The following is a 22754-nucleotide window of genomic DNA, read 5'->3' on the forward strand; positions in this document are numbered from 1 at the left end:
TAAGATGTATCTTAGGTAGAACCATTATTATAATATTTTGCTGCAAGGTCACCCAGATGGATATCTTCCTCTTGTGAACTCAAGAGATTGAAGCAATCTTTGAAACCTGCTCTCAACATGTGGGCTGGGGCCCACTGGTGGGCCACAAGGATACTGCAAGTGGAATATGGTAGCCAAAATACCAGAGTAGCAGGGAAACCAAAGATGACATGCATACTGTACATGTGATGAAAATCTGGTCATTTTTAATAGTCACTAATACATTTATTTCCTCGTTTCACAAAAACAATGCAACACATTACACTGTGACTGGAGGTCGTGTTGTCAGGGAATTCCAAGGAGACAAAAACACAGTCTGTGCAAAAGTGCAATTCAATAGAGACATAGCGATTATTGTATTTAACCACTTAAACCCTAGGTAGGATATACCTTGACTGGTATAGATCCCCTACTTTTTTTCCTATGCACCATTAATCTCTTTGACAAAAATAGCCGATCTAAAATGTTCTAGTTGCTCGCCTTGTGAGGTTATAGATCTGCCATTTCCCCCCAATCTTTTGTCAAACCTATTATGACATGCTCAGAATAGAGATGCTAGGGTTCATGTGGTTAAGAGATAACACAGAGAGAGAGAGAGAGAGAGAGAGAGAGAGAGAGAGAAAAAAACAGACAGACAGAGAGAGAAGAGAGAATTAGTGATTCTCAACCTTGTTTCTCTCATGATCCAATACTTGCAGAATGCTGAACTTCGACACCAAACTCTGCACATTTTCCAGGCTCGTTGACTTCATTTACCATCCAACAGCCAGAATAAAAATATAGACTTGGTGGCTCTAAAACATCACACTAGACTTCACAAGAAAATAATATACTTTGATTAAGACACAAGATAGTAAGTGATGTCTTCGTTTCTTCATTACACATTTTTTGTGGCCCTTTGAGGCCCCCCTGAGCCCTAGGTTGAGAACCACTGAAATAGGAGGTAGAGAGACACAGAGGTAGAGAGAGAGAGGGAACAGGAGTAGATCGATCAGTGGTTCCCAAACGTTTCTTATTTCATTTCAAGGACCCCCAGTTTGGTATGCATTAAGGCCACGGAACGCCATAACTCTGAGTGTACAAATGGGAAAATAAATGGACCCCTAAGGGTCCATTTGGCTCTATTTGTATGCTCTCAGAGTCACAGACCTGGAATCGTCCCGTCCATTTGGTTCCTAAACTTCCTTCGAATCAATAAATATTTTTTGCTGAGGACCCCCTGATGGTCCCCGGACCCCGTAATTAAAGGAGAATTCCATGCTAGAAGGCTTTCTTACCTTTCTTACCTTTCTTTGTAGTCGTTACGTCCCCACCAAAGAGGTCCAGGCGTTTTCTTGTGCAAAAACTCCTTATTGGCTATTTCCCCTACCATAAGCCCTCAATGAATGGGATTTGAATGGGGCTATGGGGTGTTTTACATTATGAAGAAAGGATATATACAAAAAATATATAATTTTGAGCGATGTAAATAAGATAATTAGCACAACACCCCATAGCCCCATTCAATTCCCATTCAATTCAATGCAATTCATTTAGGGCTTATGGTAGGGGAAATAGCCAATAAGGAGCTTTTGCACAAAATAACACCTGGACCTCTTTGGTGGGGACGTAACAACTACAAAGAAAGGTAAGAAAGCCTTTTAGTATGGAATTCTCCTTTAAGAACCACTGAAATTTGAAAATAAGACTTCTCTGGTTGATACCTGGCATACAGTAAACATAGCTTGCATAGCACACATTTTATCCTGTAGGTAATGTCTGAGAAATGGTTTGTATGCATTTTTGTACACGTACAAGTTGTATACTGCAGGCAACAAGCGGTAACATCTAATGGCAACTCATTATTTACATGCTGTGTGTTAACACCTATGAAGACATCTTAATTAGTAATTGGTTAGCTTAGTTAAGCTTGAATTACTAATAGCAGTGATACCATGCATACTAGACACATATGGAAGACATGTTATTTACATTTATAGCTGAGACTTTAGCATGCAGGATACAGCTGGGTAACGTTGTATGACAAAACCATACTACAAACGCCAGTTCACCAGCCTTCCGATAAAACCAGAGGTCGTTTTAAGGCTTAGTATTCAAATTATTAGAATTAAAATCCACCACATGGGGAATGTAAATTAAGTGTGAACAGTAATAACAAATATAGTCTATGGTCCATGGCACTTTGAGATTCTCTGTTTGACAAAAACAAAACAAAGTTAGCAGGCCTAAAATACATGGCGATGTACAGTATAACAGTATTAAGACTTTATACGATAAAATAAAATCTGGAGGGTGCCACCTCCATATCTCTGCATGTCGCACCGTAAGCCTAATTTACACTTTGACATGCAATGTGTCGCTTGCCGAAGATTACAGATTTTCAAGTGAAAAGTAAAACGTTTTCCACTTGAAAATCAGCGAGCGACGCAGCCATACAACAAAGCATAAATCAGGCGTTACTCGTCAAACGTCCTTTAGTGTCTTTCTGATCCGTCCTGTCTCACCGTGGAGACCCACTCAGAGCTGCGTTTGCCAACGCACTGCGTTGCATAGTGTTGGTATTAGCAGTAGAAGGTTAGTCTTTTCTCGGGCACTGATCACTTCAATCCTTCCCTCTTTTTTTCCTTGCTTCTTCCTTTCGTACTTCATGTTTGTTAAGCACTGATATGCTCAGTCGAGAGGCACACTAGTAGTGCTGGTATAGTTTACTTCATTGAATGCAAGTGTGTGTGTGTGTGTGTGTGTGTGTGTCTCTGTAGCAACAACACTGTATGTTTCTACGTATATTTGTAGCATGTATGTAGTGTGTGCGTGTGCGTGAGAATTCAATTCCGACCATTTGTGTGTGCGTGGCTGCGCGCATGTGTCCACAGCAACCGATCACGTTTATGATTTTAAGACTCGTTGATTTGATGTATTTATGATGTTTAGTGACAATGATAACATACTGTAAATATGTGTGTCACATGTGTTAAGCAAAATACACTCATATATGGAATATCTCACTGTGAATGCACACACACACACACACGCGCGCACACAAACACACACACACGCACGCACGCGCACAATCCGCGTATGCATGCGCATTAACAGTTCCCGTTCCTCCGTGGCTCAGGTACAGACATCCATGGGCACCGTGACTCAGGTCCAGACCTCCATGGGCACCATGGCCTCCTTGGAGCCGATGGGAGGAAGGAGGTTCTGCTCGGCCAGGAACTGGAGCGGGAACTGCACCAGGAAGCCCCGGATCTTCCTCAGCTCCTCGTGGGCGCGGGCTGTGTCCTCCTGGGCCAGCCCGGGGTGGGACAGGAAGCCGTCCAACTCGGCCATGTTCCGCACGTCACTGGAAGGCAGGCAGCGGAACACCTGGAGAGGGAACGGAGAGAGAGGAGAGGAGAGGAGGGGATGGAGCGGGAGGAGAGGAGGGGATGGAGCGGGAGGAGAGGAGGGAACGGAGCGGGAGGAGAGGAGGGAACGGAGAGAGAGGAGAGGAGGGGATGGAGAGAGAGGAGAGGAGGGGATGGAGAGAGAGGAGAGGAGGGGATGGAGAGAGAGGAGAGGAGGGGATGGAGAGAGAGGAGAGGAGAGGATGGAGAGAGAGGAGAGGAGGGGATGGAGAGAGAGGAGAGGAGGGGATGGAGAGAGAGGAGAGGAGGGGATGGAGAGAGAGGAGAGGAGAGGATGGAGAGAGAGGAGAGGAGGGGATGGAGAGAGAGGAGAGGAGGGGATGGAGAGAGAGGAGAGGAGGGGATGGAGAGAGAGGAGAGGAGGGGATGGAGAGAGAGGAGAGGAGGGGATGGAGCGAGAGGAGAGGAGAGGATGGAGAGAGAGGAGAGGATGGAGAGAGAGGAGAGGAGGGGATGGAGCGGGAGGAGAGGAGGGGATGGAGAGAGGAGAGGAGGGGATGGAGAGAGAGGAGAGGAGGGGATGGAGAGAGAGGAGAGGAGAGGAGGGGATGGAGAGAGAGGAGAGGAGGGGATGGAGAGAGAGGAGAGGAGGGGATGGAGAGAGAGGAGAGGAGGGGATGGAGAGAGAGGAGAGGAGGGGATGGAGAGAGAGGAGAGGAGGGGATGGAGAGAGAGGAGAGGAGAGGATGGAGAGAGAGGAGAGGAGGGGATGGAGAGAGAGGAGAGGAGGGGATGGAGCGGGAGGAGAGGAGGGGATGGAGAGAGAGGAGAGGAGGGGATGGAGAGAGAGGAGAGGATGGAGAGAGAGGAGAGGAGGGGATGGAGAGAGGAGAGGAGGGGATGGAGAGAGAGGAGAGGAGGGGATGGAGAGAGAGGAGAGGAGGGGATGGAGAGAGAGGAGAGGAGGGGATGGAGCGGGAGGAGAGGAGGGGATGGAGCGGGAGGAGAGGAGGGGATGGAGCGGGAGGAGAAAAGGAGGTGGTTAGGAGGAGAGGAGGGGATGGAGCGGGAGGAGAAAAGGAGGTGGTTAGGAGGAGAGGAACTAGACAGAATGAGAAATAACAATGTGAGATGTATACCAGCTCAGTGGCCTTGTGGTTAGAGTGTCCGCCCTGAGACTGGGAGGTCGGGGTTCGATCCCTGGCTGGGTCATACCAAAGACTCTGAAAAACGGGGCTTCGCACTCATCAATCAAGGGTTGGATCGGGGTAAGTCCCTACGACATACTAGAATCATGTCCTGGGGGTGTGTACATCAAGCTGCCTCACACTACAGAAACAGGAGATTGGCTCCTGCCCTATGGGCCTTACTTACTTACTTATGTATAGAAATAGATAGATACGTGTGTGTGTGTGTGTGTGTGTGTGTGTGTGTGTGTGTGTGTGTGTGTGTGTGCGCACCTTCTGGTAGATGGTAGCGTTAATAGCACATGTGGTCATCCAGATCTCCTTGTAGAAGTGATCACTGAGGGGGTCTGACACGTCGATGGAGGGGTCCGTGTGAGCCCCTAGTATCATCCTGACGGAGGAGAGAGAGATTAAGAGGGACAGGGAGAGAGATAGAGAGACAGAAAGAGAGGGAGATAGAGAGAGCAATCGATGAAGAGAGAGGGAGACAAAGAGACATGGAATGGGGAGAGAGAGGGAGAGAAAGAGAAAGAGGGGGATAGAGTGGGTAGATAGAGGGAAATAGAGATAAGGGGAAAGAAAGGGGGAGGGAAGAGAGTCGGAGAAGAGAGGAGAAAGGTGGATATAACGTAAAAACTCACATCAAAAGGAAATAAAAAGGTTTAAGAAAATGACAGCGCACGCACGCGCACGCACGCACGCACGCACGCACGCACGCACGCACGCACGCACACACACACACAGTTTGCATTTACAGCTGACGCTTAGCCGAGGCTTTTATCTTGAGTGACTTGTAATCAATACAGTCTTACAGGCACTTCCTCCTGTATCTCTCTGTCCTCTCAGGTTTAAACGTGTAAGCAGTCATTTAAACAGTGGCATCAGTTCATATAAAATGATCGTCTAGTCTTCTTTGAACATAAACATAAATGTTTAAGCATAAACATAAATGTTTTTCTTTAAAACCTTGAAATATGAGTTTTCATTGTGAAGTACACTACGTTCGTTCCACCGACCCAAGGAACACAGAACACAAGCGTTAGAATAATCATTACAAATGAACATGCTCTGAAAAGCAGAAAACAGGGTTCGAATCCGGGATAGAGGGGGAAAGTAACTTTAACCCATTCTGGGCGGGAACCCCTTTTGGTGTTTTAACCATTATTTTAAACTTTATCTATTGAAAAATAGCAGATCTACAAGCTCATATCGTGGCACCGAGTGCCGCGCTACGAGCTTGTAGATCTGCAATTTTTGAAGAATTGTGAAAATGTGGCACAAATCATGAATATATATTCTTTCAGAGCGAACGTTTTTAACTCAAATCTTCGCGTCTGGGCAGTCCCTGGAACAACATATTTTCAGATAATTCTGGGGGTCCTTGACATGAAAATGGTTGAGCACCGCTGACATAGAAACATAGGTTTTTCAAAAAAAACTGTCATGATTTAGAAGACATTTGTAGAATCGTCCTCAGGTCTAAATGGGTAACTAACGTACGTCCATATCATGTATCTGCTGCTATGCTTAACAGAGCGTATGTCGAACCTCAGGTACATACAGTATGTACATTATTTAATTGTATTGATCTCTCTCTCTCTCTCTCTCTCTTCCCCTAGCCCCCCCACTCCCATTTCTTCTTCCCTTTTTATGGAAATAACAAAATCACTGGAGCTTGCACAAAAACAAATTTCACACACCGTAACCCTCACCGTTACCCTGTGATGTTGTGACAATAAAGTCGTTTCAGAATTTCAACGAGAACAAATGAGCGTCGTGAGACAGGACGACAGGACAGGAGACGGGACGTACTTGAAGCATTCCAGGCGTAGCTGCAGTGCATAGGGACCAGCCTGATACGGCTCCCCATCCATCACCGACGCAACGCTTTCAGAGTCTTCCACGATCACCGCCACCTCGCTGTCTCGCTTTCCCAGCATGCTCCTGTCATTTATGTTGGCAGAACCTGATGTCATGAAAAGAGAATAAGTGTTTTACTGTCGCGTGTGGAGATGAGATGGATACTGTAGATAGGCCTTTATCCCATTTAGGCCTGACGTCGGAATAAAAAAAAACGTTCGCTCTGAAAGAATATATATATTCAAAGATTTGTGCCGCATTTTCACGATTTTTCAAAAATAGCAGACCTACAAGCTCGTAGCGCGCCACTCGGTGGCGCGCTATGAGCTTGTAGATCTGCTATTTTTCAATAGCTAAAGTATAACATAATGCATAAATACGTCGAAATAAAAAAAAACGTTCGCTCTGAAAGAATATATATATTCAAAGATTTGTGCCGCATTTTCACGATTTTTCAAAAATAGCAGACCTACAAGCTCGTAGCGCGCCACTCGGTGGCGCGCTATGAGCTTGTAGATCTGCTATTTTTCAATAGCTAAAGTATAACATAATGCATAAATACGTCGAAATAAAAAAAAACGTTCGCTCTGAAAGAATATATATTCAAAGATTTGTGCCGCATTTTCACGATTTTTCAAAAATAGCAGACCTACAAGCTCGTAGCGCGCCACTCGGTGGCGCGCTATGAGCTTGTAGATCTGCTATTTTTCACTAGCTAAAGTATAACATAATGCTTAGTTAAAACACCAAAAGGGGTTCCTGTCCAGAATGGGTTATTGATCCCACAACCACAAGTGAAATTCAGTCGCCATGGCAGTTACAGCAGTCATAGAAGCGCAAGAACGGATAAGAAAAACACGGCCGATAAGAAAACGGCCAGCCATGTAACAAAAAAGATTAGAAAATTAAAAAGATAAGGAGGTCTCAAAGACAAAGTAATAGCGTGAGCAAATAGTCTTGCATAGCCGGACATCTCCACCTATACCGATAGGCCTGGTGATCTAAATTCAATCAATGAGATAATGAAGAAAAAATATATAAAGCTGTGTCCCAGGACCAATGCATACACTTTAGGGCGGTCTTTCAAATGCGATTGTATCAGCAGTGGGTGTAGACGATTTGTTAATGCAGATTGATTTAACCAATATATTACCAACCAGAAGAGGGCAGTATGGGATTTGTTTTCGCACCATAAGTTGACCAACTATTTGAATGGAGTGGTTAACTGATGCATGCAAAATGCATTATTTATTTTTAAATGTCTAAACATTTCATGTATTTAAAAATAAGCTGATCTTTGTGGAATCTAACTCTGAATGAAGATTCACAGATCTATTCCCCTAGTTATTTGCTGTCTAAATCCTTTCATATAATTTGCTGTCTAAATCCTTTCATATAATTTGCTGTCTCCTTTCATATAATTTGCTGTCTAAATCCTTTCATATAATTTGCTGTCTCCTTTCATATAATTTGCTGTCTAAATCCTTTCATATAATTTGCTGTCTCCTTTCATATAATTTGCTGTCTAAATCCTTTCATATAATTTGCTGTCTAAATCCTTTCAAATAATTATGTTGCTGTGGCCGAGATGTTGTGTCCTAAATGGTGATGAAGCTATTCAAATGGTAGTCAAATGTAGTGCCTTTATCCAAAGCGCTTTACAATGTGGATTACATACACCCATTCACACACCGATGGCGGAGGGCACCCACCAACCTGCTCAACGGGAGCAGAACGGTGTTCAGTGTCTTGCCACTTTGACACTAACTCAGGGGGATCCGGGGATCGAATCGGGAACCTTCCGTTTCCTGAGCAGACGCTTTACCTCCTGAGCCACTGCCACCCCTGTTCCATCTTCAGAGGTTCTGTATTATACTACTTACTGCAGAAGAAACCCAATGTGCCCCTCTGAGGGATCATAAATGTCTCATATTAGGGCTGCAACTATCGATTATTCTTTCTAGAAGTGTGTTATCATCACCGTTTGTCATAAAGTGTCATGCAAAAATAGCAAACATACGGTAGCCGATCTACAAACCTCACAAGTTTGTAGAGCTGATACTATTTTGGAAAACTTTTACGACTGAATTTAAAAAAGGAAAAGGGAGTGGAAATGTTCTCATAAATCGATGAAATCTATCAGTTCGATTAACTGTTACACAACCCTACATTGTACAACAGATGGCCCACGTACCGATGATGACGGTGTTGTCGTCTGCGATGAGCATCTTGCTGTGGACGTAGATGAGCTCCGTCACCAGCTTTCCCTCCAGCTCAGCATGGGTTCGCAGCCCAGCAATGGAGATGTAGTTCATCCACTGGTCTCCCACTGAGAGACAGAGAGAGAGAGAGGTGGGGGTTATCTTATCTCATCTATTATCTCTGTGTGCATGGCCGTCCGTCCGTCTCCTATGCATCTTGAGAACCGCCCAATCGATCGACTTCAATTCGGCGTGTGGTGGACAATTTCTTTTTATCAATATGATGTCATAGTACTGACATCATAGACTGACCTGGACTCCATATTTAGGCATGCCTGACACAGAACTCTGGATAGAAAAGTCACATAGGCCGACAGATACAAAGATCTCTATACATAATAGTCTTCATGTGTTTGTGCTTTACTGAGACTGGGAGGTGGGAGCAGAGAGATATGCAACCTTGGGGTTCTGAGGTACGAAATGAAGCCATGATGTTGTGGTTATGTGAATATGTGGTAACATACATATGAATTAGCTGAGGTTCTGCCTCGAGACACGAAAGAACTCAGGTTAAGGGAGAAACAAAGAGAGAAAGATAGCGAGAGGGAGGGCAGAGGGGTACGAAGAGAGAGCGAGAAAGAGTACTGATAAAATGAGACAAAGACAGACAATGAGGCACAGGAAGAGGCAGACAATTTTGCGTTCACACGAGGCACGTGCAAAGATCACAGCATATTTGTCGCGTTGTTGCTTTGTAAGTAATCTGTTGCTCACGCGGTCGTTGGCGTCATCAAGCGTGCGTCCGTAGTGACGTGTGTCAGAGGCGCGGCGGCCGGCGGGGGAGATCGAGAAAAAAACAACAATCCAGCATGTAGCTTTGTAACTTTGCATCTGGAAGTTGAACCCAGCGCAGCTTCAATTTTACGGCAGCTAGAAACGTCGGATACATCTTTGGATCTTCATGTCGTTGGCTTCCATTGACAATGAATGGTAGGCTAGACTGTATAGTTGCATCTGCCCATGTGAACGCACCATTAGAGCCATTGCATAACATTGAGGGGGCTCTTCCAGCAGCAGCATGTGTGGCAGGAATGGAATAGCAGAGATCCAGTGTAGCAGAGAGCCATATTTAAATGGATTGCCTTGGCTTGTTCATGTTGTTAAGAATGAGCTGTGATTTGTGTGTAGAAAAGCTTGGCTGAAACACTTATTCAATTAGCAGATTGACAGCTGATTACGGCTTGGACATGTACTGTAGGACTCACGTGTCCTGCATGAACTTACGTGATACTTCATAAGCGAGGGATACATTGTGAGAGAAACAGACAGAAAGAGAAATGAGAGAAAATGTGTGCATTTGCCAGACATATCAATCCATTCCAGCCACCACACCTCCCTGCTGAGACTGCATCAAGAAGACCACACCACCAATGACAGAGACAGCCAGGGTCCACTGTGTAATTCTAAACCAGTTCATCTATAATGGTTCTTGGTGGTGCTCAGCTTATTCAATATGGGTGCTTTCATGTGTGTTTGGGTTTATGTAATTTCTTTGGATGGTGGAGGGTTTGGAGTTCTCATCTCCCTCTGAAGGAAAAGTGGACACACATAAAAGACAGTAGGAAAACTTAGAGGGAGACAGTGAGAGAGAGACACAGACAGTAGGAAAGTTGAGAGGGAGACAATATAAGAGGAACAAACAGTAGGAAAGCTGTGAGATTTAATCGATAGTTGCAGGCAGCTCTACTTTGGTACTGATAAGCAGAGAGTGCCTGCAGGTTCAAGGCCAGAAAACAAAGTGGCTGTCAGCACTCAGCAGCTACACCAAAAACCCAGGATCACCTTTATTTAGTGGCTGGCTGTGATTAGGAAACGAGGAAGTGAAATTGCTGCCGCAGAAGCGAAAACATTGTGAAACTGACTTAGTATAAGTGGCCGATTAAGACCGATATGAGGTATGGGGACTTACATGGCCGATTAAGACTGATATGAGGTTAGAGGACTTACTTGGCCGGTTAAGACTGATATGAGGTTAGGGTACTTACATGGCCGGTTAAGACTAATATGAGGTTAAGGGACTTACATGGCCGGTTAAGACTGAGGTTAGGGTTAGAGTTAAGGTCCCTGCACACAGATCGCGTTTTTCTGATTTTTAGCGGCGTTTCTCCATCGGTTTTCCGATATGTGCAACCAGTGTGCAAACACCTTTAGGGTTAGTAATAGTCGGACAACACGTTTCCTAATCACAGTCAGTAGGCTTCAGGCGAGCCTGCTGACTCGATTGCTTTCTAGTCAACTAATCAAATGATCAAATTAAATCAAATCAACTAATCAAATGATTCCCGAGCGTGGCACAGCTGCAGCTCACCGCTCCTTGGCTGCGGCTCACTGCTCCAAGAGATGGGTCAAATGCAGAGAACAAATTTCACTGCGGTAACGTGTGTGACAAATCATATGACTTTGACTTAGTGATAATAAGTAACCTACTGATGATTATCGGTTGATTTTCATTCGAATCTGCTAGGCTGATTTGCTGAACACATGACTTTCATGACTAACGACCTGAAAAACCTGGAATCCGACAAGACAAGAAACAAATGTATACTCTATTTCACCAGCAGAACAATATTGGAGCACATTCCTTCTGTTTAGGCCGATACTATTTCTTTTTTATAGGCTGTTTTGAGATACCATTGAGACTTATTTAGCTACCGAGCGCCAAAGGTTCTTCAACTGTACAGGCTCATATGGGCCTCATTCACCGGCCCATATTATGGTTTTTAGGTTTTGAAACGGTGACACTTTGGTCACCAGCTTTAAATAAGTAACTGTAACTTACTTTCTCTCTTCAACTGGGATATGATGGAGCAGTCCCCTCTGATCATAGTCCTACGAAGAGACACACAAATTTAAATTATTTGTTGAATTAAGTCAACCATAATTTATATTTATTTCATCAGCATCAATGACTGTAGTTTATGACTAACTCCTGACTAACTCCTCCATATTTTAACGGATATAATCCTCTATGTGCTACGGTATGTAAGATTGAAGTGCCATTCATAACAATGCAAGCCCTTGTGTGTGTGTGTGTGTGTGTGTGTTCAGTGTTCACATAGGGAGGGTTGAAAATTAACTAAATGTTAACACACACACACACAGTAAAGAGCTGTTATCTATACTAGGTAAACAGTGCAGCTAAATCTTCTTCCTTTTAACTTTAACGTAGAACTAACACACACACCCACCCACACCCACACCCACACACACACACACACCTGTAGTTGAAGTGCATGACGGCCTGGATGGCGCTGCCTCCGCCCGTGTTAATGTTTCCCTCAAACCCAGGAAGTAAAGGAGTCACCACGTACACCCGGTACTTCTTCCCTTCCCTGCAGACACAAGTTACGACGACATGTGGTTAGTACACTGGTTACAATGTAATAACATGTGGTACAGTACATGTTAGTACCCTGGTTACAATGTAATGACATGTGGTACAGTACATGTTAGTACACTGGTTACAATGTAATGACATGTGGTACAGTACATGTTAGTACCCTGGTTACAATGTAATGACATGTGGTACAGTATAATGACATGCTTAGTTGTTTGTGTGTGGTTTGGTTCCACATGTACACATGTGCAAATGGATAAATTAACGTGTGTGTGTGCGTGTGCGTGTGCGTGCGTGCGTGCGTCCGAGTATGCGTGTTTGCTTTAGTCCATCTGATCCATCCCTAAGTCAACATATGTCTCCGTTTACACACTTTCATCTGATAAGCCCCTTGACAACGGAACAAGAGAGTGAGAGACGAGTGGATAGAGAAACAGAGAGAAAGACAGAGTGTTTGCCTTAAAAAGGCAGATATTCAAATAGCTCGTGTACCTGTCCAAGACAAACAACCTCAGATGACTCAGACGACTTTACGACTTGAGAAAATATTAGTCATTTAGGAAACATTCTGAATCGAACAGGAATGCATCCATCAATGTCAACGCTTTGTGTGTGTGTGTGTGTGTGTTCCTCATGTACTTCCCTCATAAATCATTAAAAGATAAGGCAGAGTAAATGGTGCAGTTCTTTGACAACACTGTACATTTACAGAGTGTGTGCGCGCTGTACCTGAATGCTCTGATGATGCGTTCGGCTATAGTGTCTCCTATCTTGTTGAAGACGTGTCTGTTGTCTGCACAGCTGATGAAAAACTGATTCTGAAGGAGGAAAACACATGTCAGCTTAATAATGATGGTAGCTGTGTATTAAAGTCTTAATCTCAAACTAATAGTTGTAATAATATCAAATAGTCCAAGTGAAATATAAAGATAAAAACATCTGACTTTATTATAATTTTTTATTATACATTTTTTATCCCACGATTTTGTAACCCATTTTTCACCCCTGTGTCAATCATCTAATGTGATCCTGGGCTCTACACACCCTCCGCCAACCTGGGGAGAACAACGGACTTCAACTCATGCTTCCTTCATGCATGAGTGTAGTGCAGGTATAAAGTCGCTCCTTTACACCTGACAGGGGGGGCGTTTCCCTGGTTGGACGTAGCGCGTGGAAGGAACACGTTATTCCAACCGGTTCATTTCAACATTTCAACATCTGACTTTAGAACATCAGTGTGCAGTGCTTGCGTGTTGCATGTAGCCGTACCTCTATGTAGATGAAGTGCCGGCTGTTTTTGATGACATCAACATAGGCGTTGTGGATGGACTCCTCGTGGTACTTTATACCTGCTGACCAGTCACAGGACGAACGCAGGATCTAGAGAGAGAGAGACAGACAGAATGAATGAATAATGCTTGCACTTATGCACTTTTTACGTTCGTTTGTACATTTATATGCCAGCCTGCATGTGTGTTGGTCACATTCAGTACATCTTTTACATGACATGGTAGAATGTCTGATTCTGATCGGTCAATTTCTGAATTCAGCGTTCTGTACTGTACATTTCAATAATGACCGCTGAACTCAATAACTGGTCACTGCATGTCTAATCTATATCCTGGATCAGCGATTAACCTGTTTCATGAAAGCTGGTTAATCTTGCCAGATTAATTTTTCCAGTTAACCTGGATATGTTGAGGCTTGATTCGGTTTCATGAAAGCAATGCCACACTAGTTACCATGGAAACTAATGCTGTGGATTTAGCCTGCTCCGGACCAGGCTAACAGCCAGGTTTAACCTAATCCTGATGTCTTTACTGTTCATTAAGCAGCCAAGCTGATAACAAACCACTGCATTAAAGGACTAATTTAAGCACTATATACAAAATCAAAGAACCAAAATATATAGCCGGCTGCACAACCTCATCATGACAGCTTGTGAGCTTGTAGATCAGCTACTTTTGGTGAATGTTCCCTCAGAATAGGTTTGCTGTCGTGCAAGTGGTTAAGAAGAATTATTATATTATATTATAATTATTTATTTATTTAAAGTGAAAACTACTAAATATTACCATTACTCATTGTTTTACAACATATTACCATTTCACCCACTATTGAACCCATGACCCACGGTTCACCAGTCTGGCACCTGTCTGGGCAACAACCCCCTTCCCCAAAGGTAGCTCCCTCAGAGGAGGTAGCGATCCTAGACCGGATTGCGCAACCGCGCTGCCGTCCACCTCCCATTATACAGGCTGACTAAAAAACGGAATAACTCGAAATCTACGGAGCTCTCCATGGTTTGGATAAAATGTGCGATGTTCGGAGGTCTTTGCTGATTATCCGGTGGTTTAGATGGAAACATTGCCGCTTTCTAGAGCAAGGATGGCTTCATTTTAGCTCGCTAGCATTGACGCTATTTATTTAGCATTAAAGATGGACGCTCCAGACAGGATGTCAGTCCAGCGTGTGCTACATTGAAATCGGCTCGGCAGCCTGCGATTGGCTCTGCGTCCAGCAGGAGGTAGTATATGGGTTAACAAGCCTGGTTTTGATTTAAATCCTGGATTAGTTAATCCAAGTTTTGTGAAACAGGCCCCAGGTTCATATCAGTCTGCGTTGCTTGATGTGTGCCGTATCCAACATGGCAGCCATGTAAACAAACACACAATGTCATTTACAGCTACTAAACAGTACACCGAATAATGTTTTTGAAAACATTTGAGGCGAGAAATGGACAATGCAATAACAGAATATTGAGTCATTATGTTTGATCAACACTTCCTATCTGCGTTTCCCCAGCCGACTGTGTTGCACTGGATCCACCTGGCTGGCATAAATTAACTCATTACCGATAAAGACCCTGCTTCATGTCGGGGTCTAACCACCCTGTCAGGGTTTAGAGTATAGCCATCATAGAGTATAGCCAACATGTTAAACTACTTTTGTAAGCCAGCCAATAGTAGTCGTTTGTTCTACACAGACATACAGTGCTGGGCTCATCATACCTGGACTTTGGCTTGCGTACAGTTGGGGACTTGGTATGGCAGCTCTCCAGCCGTGGTGTGGGACTTGGGCAGCAGGTAGGGGTAAGACAGAGAGCGGTACTTGGGTTTCATTATCTGGTGGTGAAAAGACAGAACACAGGATGTGAAAATAATGACACTGTTCATTTTGCGGTGTACTTTGACAAAACTTCCCATGGTGTATCGTGCTACTGGTTGACACAACCGTTTATTATTTCTGTCCGGCTAATGTGAATTACTGACTTAGAAAGAAAGTAGCGACAACTAGAAAATGTGGTTTAATGTGTTATAACGGAATAAACGTCATAATGACAATTATACATAGCCTAATTGGAAAGCCCTACACAGGACCAGCACATAGGAGACTGTCTAAAACATAACAAATAGCAGCATATTGTGGAAGACTTTCATTATTAGATCTATGGCTCATTCATTTTGGATCTTGGTTCACTGTTTGACAAAAGCAGGGCTTGACCCCTGACCTTTGTGAAGTTCCATCGCTGGATGAAGTGTCTGGCCACATCCCGCGCCGCCTTCCCATGAACCACTGAGGAAATGTCATGCCAAGGCATTCTGGGAGTTGTATGCCTGTCGATAAAATCTACAATGACAGGACAAAAATAGCCGATTTGCGTAGGACAAAAATAGCCGATTTGCTCGTCCACATATGGGAATCAATGAGAATTTAATGTTTGTGTAAGACAAAAATCAACACTAAATATAGGAGGGGCTAGCGCCCTTAAAAAAAAAGTTGAATAGAGACAGATATAGAGACTCTCTATATCGGTCTCTATTCAACTCTTCATCTTTCTTTCACTTTATTTTCAAGAATGTAGAGAGAGAAAGTGACAGACAGACAGACAGAGGCACATGGAGAGAGGGGGGGGGGGGACTATCCTCATTCCTCACCATCGAAGGGTTTGTCCAGTTGAATCCAGTCTTTGTGGACAAAGTTGCAGTAATCCTTCCCGTGCCAGAACCGCGTGTCCCCAACCAGCTCTCCAACTCCAGTGTGTAGACTACGTACAGAGCCACCCCCTAACACACACACACACACACACACACACACACACACACACACACACACACACACACACACACACACACACACACACACACACACACACACACACACACACACACACACACACACACACACACACACACACACTTAATTGTGGCAGTTAAATGTAGTTGCAAAAAACAACTATACGCATCATCTCAAAGAGACAGCATATTACTGTGCAGATGGAAAATGCATGTTTCCTCTTGTCATGCACACAACGAGCAGTAGGGGGCAGACCACGGCAAAACAAGAGTGCAAAGGGTTCCAGGCAGTGCATACTCTGTAACTTTTAAAACATCACCAAAAATATTTAAGACTTGATTGGGAGCAGACAGAATTCAGGCAGGTGAATCAACAGGTGCGCTGTAAGACCAGTTTCTCCAACATAGTTCTTCATGACAACACAGCTGTTGGCCGTACGTATGTAGTAATAGTGGGAGTGAGAGCTCACAAAGTGCTTTAACAGTAGTATTAAAAACAGCCTTAAGCAGTCAAACAATTTAAAGCAACAGAAAACAATCTATACAATTAAAAACAAGACCGCTGACACACTATTGATCCCCCGGGCTGGGGGAATTCAGGCGCCAGAGACAGCACAGCAGTGAAGGTTACAGATACAGGACACCTGCTATAAGCTCATGGGGTTGGAATGGGTGGTCAACAGCAGTGCTTGATTATTTGTAGTGTGTTATATAATCTTTATAAACGCCCTTCACACACCCACACACGGGTGCACGGAAACACACCCATCTGGGGGCTAGTCTCCAGACCTCCTGTTGGTGTATGTCTAATTGTCTATACTTACACAAGTGTGTGTGTGTGTGTGTGTGTGTGTGTGTGTGTGTGTGGGGTGAAGGACCTTGATTACAAGTTACAGTAAATTGTGAAAAACAGCTCTGTGGTCTTTGGGAGCAACAATAAACGTCCTAAAATAGAGAAGATAAAACCTGAACCAAACCTTTTTTTTTCTTCCTCCTTTTCAACCGAGATTTTGAAATCAGGTTGCATCACATGCAAGAGGTTTCACATATTTTCTCACCCTACAAGGGGAGAGGGGGAGGCGACACCGCGCGTCCTGTGCCGGAATACAACCCCGCGGAACATACAGTACGACGCTGTGGTTGTCACAGGAACTTGCTTGAGCCACCAGAGGCTCAACTGACTGCAATGTCACAAGCGTTACAAATTACAATGTCAACTCAACTGTAGTGTCTGAACCCTGGGGTCCATAATGGGGTTCCAGCGGGTCCCCAGCCCAAATAAGTGTTTTATACTGTAATAAGAATCTGAAAAGATGTCCTCACCAGAGATAATCCAGATCGCACCCTCACCAGACAATGCCTTAAGGAAGGCGCTGCCCATTAGTCCAACAGGCCATTTTGTCCAATAGTCCATTAGTGTGACAAATGTTAGGTTAATGTGAGGTTGGATGGATGGGTTAGTTATAATGGGGGCTGTCGGATCAATGGTTCTTTGGAACAAGGAGCTGAAGGACTAATGGCATGGATAGCACCGTAGGCCAAGAGTGTCTGGCTCACTTGGACTACAGGTCAGATTGGACAAAGTGATTACCACTAACCTAGAGATGGACTACATCCTTTCATACACCACAATGTATCAAAGTATAACATCAACATATTTCTGACCTAATGAAAGTCAATTTGAGGGTCTGTGTCATGACAAAGTTTGAAAACCCCAGGTATAATTCCTGTAATTTGGGCAATTACAGTCATTTGCTAGGCTATTTGCTATGACCAAGCTGTGAGTTTTAAAACATGCAGGAGTAATGCAGGTCACACCTGTGCAATTCAACAGAACTGCACGCAGCGTGATGACTGAGAATGCATGAATCAGTCCAAATCACATAATCCACCAGCAGATTATGCAGGAAAGACACTCGTATGTTTGCACTTTGCAGGCAGACAGACCAGCTGACACAACTAGGGCTGCAACTATCGATTATTTTATTAGCAATTATTCTATCATTTACTTTTTCCATTAATCATGTTTTATTACTAGATTTCTTCATTACTAGATATCTTTTTATTACTACATTTTCAAGATTTACTATACAGTAGCGTAGAGAGCACTAGGTCACGCAAAGCTTGGCTAATAAAATCCACTTTTATAACATTTTGTTTCACCACGTAACGTCACATCCAGATGTCACGTTTGTGACCCAATTCGGCCAATCAAATCACAGGGGATGTTATGTTTGCCCAGAAATGTGACATCCGTTTGTGACGCGCCCACATCACCATTTTAAAATAGCATAATTGTCATGTTGATTGTGCATCAATGATTCAACCCGATTAGTCAGATTAATCACCTATAAGCCCTATTTTATACTTTAGCGCACAACAAAACAGCCGATCAAATGGTGAGCTTGTTGATCGGCTATGTCTGGCATTTTTGATTAGTTCGATTAACTGTTGCACCCCTAGACACAACTTGACCTTTCACCCTCCACAGAGGTCATATAAAGGGTGTCACGTTACAACGAGCCAAAAAGGTCATATCACTCAGCTGAGGTAAAAAAAAAAACACTGCAAAGCATGCTGGGAGATGGAGTCTGACAACAGAGCAATGTCGAGGCCATCCATCGCCCAATCAGCAGCCTGGACTCACCAGTCTGAGACTGGCCGAGGAGATGGGCTGTTTTCAGCACTTCCAGCCTAATGGGTATGAGATCGTGTTGGCTGGTGACGCTGTTGTTGGACCAATCTAAACAGAGTATACATTCATACTGTACATTTAAACTAGTATACATTCATACTGTACATTTAAACTAGTATACCTTAATAACCACACGTCACATCCAGCCAGCCTTTATCCATTGTGTAAGTGTGTTATCTCAACTAAATGTAACTAAAAAAATGTAAACTAGAACATTTGAGTTGACTGAAATAAAAATTATAACCAACTAAAACTGTTGCTTATACAAAACTAACCATGACTAAAATCATAGAGAAGATGGCCTTACTTTCAGTCTTTGTTTCATACGTGCACTTTAGATTAGTTCTGTTGGATATGAAATCTTGTATTCCAATATTCTATCTGTGTGAGTTTTAAGCTCTGTTGTCAAAAATGGGCAAACACCTTAAACATTTTGAATGTCTGCCCGTGCCCTGACTACCACATCATAGAAAACTAACCTTTTGCATGTCTGCCCCGACTACCACTTACCGGTAATACAAAAACACTAAAACGAATGAGCAAATAAACTAAAACTAACCCTTTCCCAAAACATCTGAACTAAACAAAACTAGCAAAACCATAAAAAAAACTAATCAAAAGTAAATTTTAACAAAAAGTTAAAAACGCAATAAAAAAATGCTATAACAACCTTGTGTCTCAGATGAGAGAATGTGCCTATGGTGTTGATTTGTATGGATATTTTGTGCATTGTGCGATGATTTGACTTACCAGCAAAACATATACTGTACTTGGCAGGAGGGAGGGCCAGCCTTTCTCTGGCGAAATCTGTCTGCCAGAGATTAATGTGATGTTTACCCAGCTAACGATGACCAGTGTTCAGCAAACAAGAGACGTTTACAAAAGGTGCACAGAATTTGCCAACACGTGAGTTTCTCTATCGAGTGCACATATACAGTAGATGAATCCATGGAGCAGTGCCCTGTAGGCCAGGTGTAGCTAATCAGTGCTGAGGTGTAAAGCTGCACTTAATGGTACACCTCAGTAATGGCCCAGGGCACCCCTCCGTGGATTTGTCTATATACTTTAGTGTATACACTATACATACAGTATATGATCTCAATTGGTGAAACACTGAGCGATAAGCAAACATAGTTTAGCAATGGTCCATTACCCATTATGTGTGTGTGTGTGTGTGTGTGTGTGTGTGTGTGTGTGTGTGTGTACTTGTATTACTATACTTAAACGGCAAAGAATTGTAGAAATGGCATGTGTTGATCACAAGTATAGTAATGAAAACGTAAAAAGTGTGCTTGTGTGTGTGTTGGGGGGGGGGGGGGGGGGGGGGGGCATGTGTGGCCCACAGAACATTTTGCACTCACTCTCTGCGCCGCTGTCCACATTGTCAGCATGAGCCAGGCCGTGTTTCTGCAGGTGTCTCTTGATGCTGAACTTCCTCCTCGCCCTCCCCTGACCTTTCAACCTGGGCTGGTCCAACGAGTCCGTCACCGTGGAGACAGCCTTTCCGTTGCTCTGGGCAAGCGCCGAGCCGTTGGAGGGAGCGGCGGCCATGTTGGATGACGCTGCTTCAGCCTGGTTCAGACACCCTTCATTATTACCTCTCTGTGACTTCACCATGATGAAGCAGGGACCCCCACTACATATTGTATACAATTATGCTGTAGATTAAACCTTTTCATATATTTAATGTGGTTTTAAGCTGTTTCTCTATATCTACGTAACTGTACTGCTTCTTTCTCTGCCTCTGGCCCGCTCTCGCTGCGTTCACAATGGCAGCTACAATAGAGGGTATGCGCATGCATAAAGTGAATGGCAGATCGAGTGGCAAATCGAGTGGCAAAGTGAGTGACAAAGTGAATTTAATGTTGATTAAAGTAATTTAATGCAATCAAATATGACTTTTCTGTTTGGATGCATGGGCTGTCAAGGCCAGAAAGTAGTTTTTTGCCACTCAGTAGGCATTACCGCACACTAGTTTCTAGAGCTCAGAGACTTACTTTATTTAGAGGCAATAAATTGCAACGTTTCCACCTACTAGGTCTTCATCAGTACGGATGTTCTTTCTTTCTCTTCCTTGATGTTTAGCTACAATAAGCTACCATTTATTTTCAATGGAAGCCAGCGACAGGAAGATTAAGCTACAGGCTACCATTCTACCTCCTCAGAACCCTATTTTGAATGGGTTGAATCAACACTGATTATAGCGCTGTCAAACAAGTCTATGAAGCTAAATCTATTATAACATTTCAAGCCATAAACGTATAAGACCTATAAAATCACTTGCATGCCAATCCTGTATATTTATCGTCTTTACAGTATAATTAACCTTTTTTTTTTTTCCTCACCAAGATGGCCGCTCCATAGACTCCTGTAATGGCGGCGATCTTTAGCTGCGTATTTCTCGGAATTGAGGTTCGGATTGAGGAGATATGAAGTGAGGGACGATGTTAGGAGCTCAATAAAGAATTATGGCGACGTCTCGTTTAGCATATTAGCTTTTCTAACGGTAGAGAAGGTGATCGGCGGTGGCACGGAAATAGCCGAGTACTACTTCCGTTTCAGTGAGCCGGTTCACGGGGTCGTCTTCGCTGCCTTTTTCGTGCATTTTGCTGGCACTGGTGACCACAGCGCCGGAGTTATTGGTGGCATGAAAAGTGTATTAGGCCTATTCTGGGGCTAATATTCGGTGAAGACGGCCGATCTACAAGCTCAACGCGTGTCGCAAACTTGTAGATCGGCTACATTTCGCCATTGGGAATCCAGTCAAGTTGTAGATCGTCTATTTTCCAGGGTTTAAGTGTTTAAGTAGATGGAGAAACAAGTAGATAAGCTAAGGCAGATAAGACGGTGTAGATGTCTTCTTCCGCAGTACACTTCTTCCGCGACTGGGTGACTCACTCTACCAGTGTCAATCGGTTCAACTTGGTGTGTGTGCGTGTGTGCATACTTGTGGGGACCAAATGTCCCCACAAGTATAATAGAATTTGAGAAATAGACATTGTGAGGAACGGTTTCTTGGGGGTTTCTGGGCATCGCAGCACAACTGTGCTGTGAGGCAATATTTCGGCAATTTTCAATACAGTCCTAAAAGGTGTACTGTATGTCCTCACAAGTATAACAATACAAGTGTGTGTGTGTGTGTGTGTGTGTGTGCGCGTGCGTGTGCAAGAGACCTGCTCTAGGGCCACTGAACGCGTCACGCTCCCGACGTCAATCAGCCGGTGCTCCCTGTCATCCCAGCGACCGTAGGCCAGGTCGATCCCGCCCACGAAGCCCACCGATTGGTCGATGACAATGATCTTCTCGTGATGCGCCCACAGGTAGACGGACGAGGACACGTGGTCAGGGTGGCGCATGACCTGAGATTTAAATTGCATTAAAATGCCATATAAACACATCATTCTAATACACACATACAATAGGCTTTAACATTCACACACAGTTATAAGACTTTAAACACATACTACAGTATACACACATTTCAGTCGTACACCCATTACACAGCCACAACATTATATTATGTTTAGTTATTTTTATCCGTCACCATTTTATTAGCATCCGCTTTTAATGTGTGAATTTATGGCAGCACTTTGTAACTACAAAATTTGTTATATAAATAAAGTTATTCATTATTATCACACACACACACACACACACACACACACACACACACACACACACACACACACACACACACACACACACACACACACACACACACACACACACACACACACACACACACACACACACACACACACACACACACACCTTTATGTTAGGGTGTAGCTGGTGCAGTGTTCTCTTGCTGTATTCAGAGTTGATTCCCAGCGCTAACTCCACCTCCTTGTAGAGCATCACGAAGATGCGCACACCTTGTTGCTGTGTAAAAACAACATGATGATCATGTTATTATTATAATTTGTAGTGTAGCCTTTACCGTTTGCTC

General features: G+C 43.7%; 1 protein-coding gene across 1 annotated transcript in view; it reads right to left on the reverse strand.

The window, feature by feature from the left end:
• Window positions 1–221: 221 nt before the first annotated feature.
• The window catches only part of pld1b (phospholipase D1b), a 57521-nt gene continuing 34988 nt past the window's right edge, over window positions 222–22754 (reverse strand). The window contains 14 exon segments of the mRNA XM_079489051.1: window positions 222–3408; window positions 4850–4967; window positions 6389–6542; window positions 8631–8765; window positions 11477–11526; window positions 11916–12029; window positions 12764–12852; window positions 13304–13414; window positions 15046–15159; window positions 15546–15664; window positions 15973–16101; window positions 20167–20377; window positions 21979–22164; window positions 22577–22687. Of these exon segments, the coding sequence (XP_079345177.1) occupies window positions 3184–3408; window positions 4850–4967; window positions 6389–6542; window positions 8631–8765; window positions 11477–11526; window positions 11916–12029; window positions 12764–12852; window positions 13304–13414; window positions 15046–15159; window positions 15546–15664; window positions 15973–16101; window positions 20167–20377; window positions 21979–22164; window positions 22577–22687 (1866 nt within the window). The 3' untranslated portion in view covers window positions 222–3183.

Source organism: Electrona antarctica, assembly GCF_951216825.1.
Source record: "Electrona antarctica genome assembly, chromosome: 20".
NCBI lineage: Eukaryota > Metazoa > Chordata > Actinopteri > Myctophiformes > Myctophidae > Electrona > Electrona antarctica.